Below are 8320 nucleotides of genomic sequence, written 5' to 3' on the forward strand. Positions count from 1 at the left end.
ATGTTTGACAACAAGCTATGCTGTCATTTTGATAGCAAACTTATGCAACTTTCAACATGTCCTATTTCTTCGTCTAACGTCTGAATGAGATAATTTAGGTGTCTATAAAAAGATATTTTTATAAACTAATTAATAGCATAGGTTTCACTTCCAAATTAAATCACAGTAAGAAGTTAAACACCTAAACATATTTTCATAACTTTTTTCAATTTTCTCAACAAAAAGGTGTCCAAAACCTTATAGAAGTGTCAAAAGCTATTCTTAACATCCAGACCATATTCATTAGATTAAGGACCAATAGTATAACACACCGTGTGCACACATACATCACTATTTTACATTTTTATCCCTCAACCCCTTTAATACCAAAGACAAAAGGGAGAGGTTTTAGCATTACATTTTATAAAAAATCATTTATATGATGTTTAAAATAACTTTACTACACTTGTTCTAGTATTTTAGCCATATCAACATTTACAATTTATTATAAACCACATCTCAGGGCCCAAAATACATTTTAGACATAATAAACAATTATATGGTACAAGTATAATAAAACAAAAATGCATCCTAATTGACAATATTTAAATTATTACACAAAATAAATGAGAATAAGAGGCTTTATAGCAGGAATTCAAGATTTTTAAGCCTCTATAAGCTTTTTTCTTTTCACACCGGAGCTAGAGCTTGTAAAATATTAAAAATAGATTGGTGAGTTTAGCCACTCAATAACTAAGGTATGCCTACCTCATGCAGTTATATATCAATTAATTTAAATCCTTAAAGTAAGTTGAACACTTAAAATCATATAAGTACATGTGATGTGTGTTCTAATCTCATAACAATTTTACTTTCACATATATAATCTCAGGTTGTAGAGTACATTGCCACAAGACACATAGACATGTGATAATGACCTAAATTATTTTCACGACTTGTCACAAGCTCAAACAACCTCATGACACTTCATATGATTACATAAGCATGATCAAACTATTCTTGTACCCTCCTTATTTTCTCCAACTAAAATCATGGATTATATCATCAAATAGGGATCCGTTCGTGTGACTGGACTATCTAAGCTCACTAATTGTGAGGTGTGACATAGCCAAAGATCACAAGACTTACTCTCAGACACAGTTTTTCTCACTCTTGAATCTCTAGGGTGTTGTATACCCTGAATTAATTTCCTCAATAAACTGGTAGAGATAGTTAGGTTCTAATTCTTCGATAAACTATAGAACAATCTCTCAAAAAATTATAAGACACGGCTATACTCTCATCAATAAAAGGTAGCCATAAATATTATATAAATTTTAACTACTCATCTCCTTAGGTGAACTCCTACCAATTGATCCTACTATGTACAATGCTTACTTATTTCACAATTTTATTTATTCAATATTAACATATTAGACTCACGATAATACGCTACCTAAGTGAGGATGCATACTGTTTTCACAAACATTTTTTACTTTATCAAATCATTAATTTCTCCATCAATACACAATTATTACATTACATAACATCACTTTCCTCATCCAGAACGAACACATATTTATAGTTTTGAAAATTACTTGGACATAAATTGTACATTTCAAGATTCAATAAACATTGTATATTCACAATTCAACTAATCATCAAGGCCTATGACATGCTTCACATTTGCAATCAAATCATACATGTCAATATACACATTTTCACAATAAATATTCAATTAACAACAACTATTCAAGATAAGATTTCTTTGGTTACTTTAAACTTTTGAAAGATCAAAGATTTACCCCTTAATACTTAGCTTCCAAGCTTGATTCACAAGCCAAATGTGATGCCCGAGCACTTAATCTACAATTAATAAATTTTAAGCTTATTAACATTGTCAAGAACACATTTTAACTTTTAAAGTATCTAACACTCTTATCACTCAACTTTAGGCTTACCCATTATGTTTATTAACTTTATTTAGCATTATATAGCTTTATTAAATTCCCATATTGTTATTAATGCCTCAACCACCTTCATAATTTCAAATTAAATGTCCATTTTTGGATATTTTTGGACATTAATGACATCCATCAATTAAAAGTGTCAAAACCCATAATCTCTAGGTTTAAATATTCTAAACAATTTTTATTAACTCCATTTGAGTTAATGAGTTTGGACCCATAACTTATGTGGACCAAAAATCATCTTCCATTATCAAACCCTGACTAAAAATTTTAAGAAAAAGAAAAAGAAAGGGAGATTAAGGCCTGAGAAACTTACCTTAAGTGTTTTTTAGTACCAAAATACTCCTAAACCACTAGTGTGGCAAACCTTAATAGAGCAAGGACGGGCTCCTCCATTTTCTTCTTTTGTTTTTTGTCTTAGTTTGCAACCACTATATTGGAATTTTTTAGTAGTGCATGGCATAGAGAGGTCCTTCCTTCTTTATTAGCATCTGTATGTCACGACATGTGGCACAAAGATACTTCCTTCGTGTTTTCTCTTTCTTTTAATGCTCGGGTGATCTGATTTTACTTCGGACCCATAATTAGGGTTAAAATTACAATCGAAAACATTTATTATACCTCTTTGACCACACATTATAACAAATCATTGAATCACTATAATTAAACTTGACTAATATCTTAATGATTCAAAGATTAAAATTTAGGATGTTACGCATGGCCTTTGACTAATTTGATTCCTATGCAGGTTTATTGGTATAAATGGCCAAAAAATAGTTATACATAGAGTGAACAACACACATCCACCAAATCATTAAATGACTATCACATCTCTCACTTTTAGATCCATAACTATAGGTTACAAATTTTAGATATTAGGTAAAAAAAATTCTAAAACATCCAACAAATAATCTTTAAGAGATGAAATTCAAAAGAGTAAAAAAGATAAGATATTCTCAACCTCTAGAGAATTGTAACGGCATTAATATTTTTCTTTAACACTAATTTAGTGACTCAATAGTATTATAAATAGTTGGTTATAATTTTCACTTGGACAATCACAAGAATGAGTCGAGACAAATTCATTAGAATGAAAATTGAATGAATGGAATGAAATGATGACAGAATACCACAAAAACTAGTCTTTATGTCAATATATACAACTAAAATGAAAGCCAATATACAAATATAATGTATCAGTATTAGTCTTAGTCAAAAGCCAAATTAATGTTTTGCTTGAAGGTCCATGACTCATTTTTGAATTTCATATCATAATATTCAATGACAAAATTAACAAATTTGGTAAGTAGCAACATGATTACATTTCTTCAATGATATGCACAATGAACCAAAATCATCTCTAAATAAGGAAAAGGGATAATGACAGCTAAGTACTGAACGTATTTTATGCCTTACAACATCCAAACACAAACCTTGACAAACAAAAAGCTTTTGGAATATTTATATTTTCCAGCTGGATTTAGTCAATCGACCACAAAAGAAAATGAAAGCAATAAAATCAAGGATAAAAAAAGCAAGGACAAGGGAAGTCTACTACCATACCTTGGTCGTGAAATTCAAAATATCTATATAGAATACATCTTTTGTCATCGTTGTTATTGTTGATGTCGCCACTTCTCTCTCGTCTTTGCTCATTGCTGTCAATAATAGTCGATTTGAATTTTGAGTGAAGTTAGGGTTATATGACTTCAGGGCAAATTTATCTTTCTAAATTTTTTATAAGGATAAAAGCATCTTAAAAATTACAATTCTATGGAATTGTTGAGGTTTCCATGCTTAAAACCAAAGAATCCAATTTAAGTTTTTTTCATGGAATCAGATTCATGGGAGCTATAATTCATATGTACAAAACATTACTTTATTAAAATTTCTATCCAATTCCATTTTCATTAATGGGATTCAATTCTACCAAACATGGCCTCAAAGATCCAATATGTTGTATGTGAAAGTATATTTGAATCCATGAAGATTTATGTTTTACTAAGTAACTTTTTAAAGTTAAAATTTGAATACAAATACACTTTTGCAGTGGTGGTAATGACTAATGAACCAAAAACAATTCTTACACATTTTAACTACCAAGTAACTTTGATTTATTCTCTTTGATCATGTTTGTAAGATACCTTTTAGAAATAATTTTTGATCTAAAATGTAGGATATTTTTTAATATTTAAATTATTATTTTTTAATTTTACTCTTTATTAATTAACATGAAGATATTTAATATTATTATACCATTATTAAAAGTCAATGGTAAAAAAAAGTATACATATTTTTTATGACATTAAGAATTTTTTTAAAATGTTTAAAATGATTAAAAGTATTTTATAATAAAAACTGAAAGCAGTGTATCATTTTTCTATCGAGGGACGAAGACACCATTTGTTTATCCCAAGAACTCTCGCTTAAGATTACTCTGGCGGCTTCCCGAATGAAGAGAGGAGAAAAGAAAGACGCATCAATACATCCAATATGAAATATAAAAAAGTTTTCTTTTCTTTTTTCTTTTTAAATATTGCATTGCATACAGGTTTATGAATCATACAACTCATTAAAAATCCTGCGTAATCAAATCACTACGATTATTTTAAACACTTGTTTGCCGCAGAACCTCTAAAGAAGTCACATATCAAGACGGAAGTGGAGAATCTACATTCTGCTCAATCCACCACAGAAAAACAACGCATAATCACATCCCTAAAGTAAGAACGTTTGTCAGTTGTATGTATTGTGTAAGTTGTCCTGTCCTGTTAAAGCCGTCTCCATGTACTGTATACTGTATAGTGTATATCACCCAGGTTGATGGCCCAAAACCAAAAAAATAAAAAATAATAAAAAAATCCATCGCCATGGGTGTAGAACTGTAGAGTGTCGACCGGCTTGAGGCTATCATCAATTTTTGAACTGGGGAGAGGCAGATTTGGGGCATAAATTTTTGTATTTTATAATTTATACTTTTTATTTATTATACTTTACATTTTTTTATTTTTATATTTTAAATTTTAAATTTATTTTTTTTAACCCAGATCAATTCAAATTTTTAATCTAATTTTATAAATATTAACTCATAATTTCACTATACTCAAATATTAATATTATTTATTAATTATTTAAAAAATAAAAAAATTAACATGATTAAATAGATTTGCTATTCATCTTAAATATTATTCAAGAACTAGTTTAAAAAAAATAATAATAAATAATAAAAATTTAAAATTTAAAAATAAATTGGGTGGATTTTTTTTTTCTAGCTTGCTGAACTTTTTAATTAGATGGGGAACAAAAAAAAGGAGGAAAAATAATTAATTTAAAAAAATAAAAAATGTTTTTTTCTTTTATCAAGTATTCTAATTCTGTCATTGCTCCCGACCCGGGATCTTGACTCCGCCCCTGAGGAGAGGCATGGAGGCATGGTCGGTCGCCTTGCGGTCGTCTTCTTGACTGGAAGATAAGTAGATAACAGATAAACTCGACGCTCCTGTTACCTTTCCCACCATTTTCCTAAACACTTTCTTTATATTATTTTCTCCCCCACATGTTTTTTAAAACCAAATCAAAATTGATAGACCCATGCGGAACATAAAAACAAACAGATCTCACTGTGTGTTAGTTCTTCAGTATATCGGTTAATCCTGGAGCTTGTTATTGCCTATTGATGCGATCTTTGCCTTTTCCTCCGTCTCAACATCTCTTTCCATTAGATTTGTTGAGCTACTCGATTTAATCTCCATCAAGTCTTCTTGTCCTTAACCACTCCCCCAGAGGAGGATACATGGATTCATCTGCTTCTCCACCTGTTTCTCGGAGGTTCTTCTGCACCTGTAAATTGCAGTGAAATTGTAAAATTTTGTCTGTAAGTCTAAAGTGGCCCCTTTCTGCCAAAATTTTCCAATTTTTTTACATCACAGAGAAAACAAAAGCCCTCCGATTAACATTTATTTTGTGGCCCCAAATGGCCAAGTTGCTTGGAGTGACATTCGTGTTTCTGTTTCCATCATGACGATGTTTCTGTCGTGGTTTCAATTTAAAATTCTGAGACCTGGGTTTATATTCTCTTGGCTCTGTCTGAGAACCCAATTCGGAAAATCACGCTCCTGTATTCTTTGATAACCCACTTTTTCCTATTCATGTTCTCAAGTCAAATTCTTCAACTTTCTGGTGATAACCTAAGGGAGAACAAATTCTGATTCCTGCTCAAGTTTTTTTTCCCAAGGGAGAACAAATTCGTAAATTGGAAAGCACAGAAATAACAAGAGCGCCAACTTAGGTATTAGGCACACATGGACTGGGACTGGAAAGAGTCGGCGTGGGATCCATCTGGGCCGGAGCTATCAAATGGAGCGGCTTCAGTGGATTTGAGTCTTGGAGAGACTTCTGATATCGTACAAAAATCAGCCTCATATGCACCCAAGGACTTACCGAGAGACTCGAAATCGGCATCATCGCCATGTGGTTCGTCAAAAAGGAGCCGTACGTTGAATGGATCGACGCAGAGCGTGTCGTGCTTGGTGGATGGATGCGACTCCGACCTGAGTGATTGCAGAGAATATCATCGGCGACACAGAGTGTGTGAGAAGCACTCCAAGACGCCCATTGTGTTGGTAGGAGGAAAGCAGCAGCGATTCTGCCAGCAATGCAGCAGGTAAAGTGGGGTTTCTTGAATTCTTTTGTTTTAGTTTCAGATATGTGTGAGGTTGATTTGTGACAACCGGTGGTCGATGATTGTTGTAGATTTCATTCTCTGGGAGAGTTTGACGAGGTTAAGAGGAGTTGCAGGAAACGTCTTGATGGACATAATAGGCGCAGAAGGAAGCCTCAGCCGCCTTCTCTTTTCATGGCTGCTGAGAAATTCCTGAGCGGCTACAAAGGTTTGTACGGAAACCGAAGATACTAAATATGTTGATTTTAACTATGACTCCAATTGGAAAGTTAAGATGCTGTCCGTTTATTAGCTGATTGAAAACAAAATTACGATACCTCCTTTTATAGATGTTTGACTGGAACTCCAACAAGTCCAAATCATGATAGATTTTGGTCGTAGAAGTATATATGAAACAGAAACAAGCAACTAAGAAGAGTTAAGATGAAAGAGTAACCTAGTTTAAGAATAAAGAAGAAGGTGTCTGCTATTAGAAAGTGAAACGTAGTCACCTAGCAATGCCCCCTATAGTTTGTAGCTGATTAGGAAGATAAAAGTGATATTAGGGTTCAGAACTCTAAAATGGTTCAAAATTGAAAATATTGATAGCTTAGAAGTTTGGGACAAGGCAGGTTATTTTTCCATGGAAGAGAAGAACATGAAAATTTGTCGCACATAGTTCTGCTGGTGTTGGATTCAATTTCTGGTTCTGTCTTTTATAATGATAAATGGTTACATCTATGTTTCTCTGCTAGTTATTTCTTGTCTTATCCCCTATCGTCTAATTTCTTTTAATTTTGGGATTTCCTTGCCTTTCTACGATCAAGGACCCAGAATCCTTCATTTCGGTAGTCCTCAAACGTGCAACAACCCGTTTCTGACGAGCACATGGCCTGCCACTGCCAAAGCTGGAGCTGAACCAGTGATGATCAGTTATGACCAAAACAGTCTGCTAAGTTCCTTTGCTAATGTCCAGTATCAGCAGGATAAGCAACTTCCTCTATTTGGGTTAAGCAGCTCTAAAGCAGGCCATGGCGATGAGGCAGTGTCTGGGATTCCCATGAGCCAAACAACATTTGGTGCTGTTTCCCCATCAGCAAGTGCAAATGGTGGGCGGAAGCCTGCTTCTGATTGCAAACCTGGATCTTTTGATTCAAGTTGTGCTCTCTATCTTCTGTCAACACTTCAGACACAAAGTCAACAGTTAAGCTTGGTGCAGTCCACCGTAAATTGTCCAGTGCAATCATCTCCGTTAGAAGATTTGCATTTTGATGCTGGGGACAAGTACTCATCTTGCTCAGAAAGTCCACAAGGGAAGTCTACTAATCCCTTGTTGGTATTTGATGCGGACACAGCCAACCTTAATTGCAACCATATGATGCCCATGACGCCTGATGAAATTGTGGAAAATGGGGACTTGCCAACCTTACCATTTTTCTGGGAGTAGGTTGCTAACTTGTTATTCATTGGTTGGAAATTTCTTGCACTGTTGATGTTGAACTAATTATCTCTGTATTCTGACTAAGAAAGCTGAACATGAAGCCTCTAGAATTTGTCCTTGAAGTCCTTGCAATGTCATTTCATTTGTATGGAACAAATTTTATGGAAGTGTAGTATATGTTTTGTAAACCTCAGGGAGTTGTGTTTTTATTAACATGTGATTCCAAATCACAGAAGGCTTGGGTGCAACTTATGTTGTGCTTTAATTTTA

At 33.3% G+C, this 8320-nt stretch overlaps 1 protein-coding gene across 1 annotated transcript; it reads left to right on the forward strand.

Annotated features, from left to right (window-relative positions):
- The first annotated feature begins 5394 nt into the window (after nucleotides 1–5394).
- On the forward strand, nucleotides 5395–8320 carry LOC129293746 (squamosa promoter-binding-like protein 4). The gene is made up of 3 exons (XM_054931844.1): nucleotides 5395–6612; nucleotides 6702–6838; nucleotides 7437–8320. The coding sequence occupies exons 1-3, from the start codon at nucleotides 6251–6253 to the stop codon at nucleotides 8054–8056; spliced, it is 1119 nt and encodes a 372-aa protein (XP_054787819.1). The 5' UTR covers nucleotides 5395–6250; the 3' UTR covers nucleotides 8057–8320.

Source organism: Prosopis cineraria, unplaced genomic scaffold, assembly GCF_029017545.1.
Source record: "Prosopis cineraria cultivar Desert tree isolate PC_DT_omini unplaced genomic scaffold, ASM2901754v1 PC1, whole genome shotgun sequence".
Taxonomy (NCBI): domain Eukaryota; kingdom Viridiplantae; phylum Streptophyta; class Magnoliopsida; order Fabales; family Fabaceae; genus Prosopis; species Prosopis cineraria.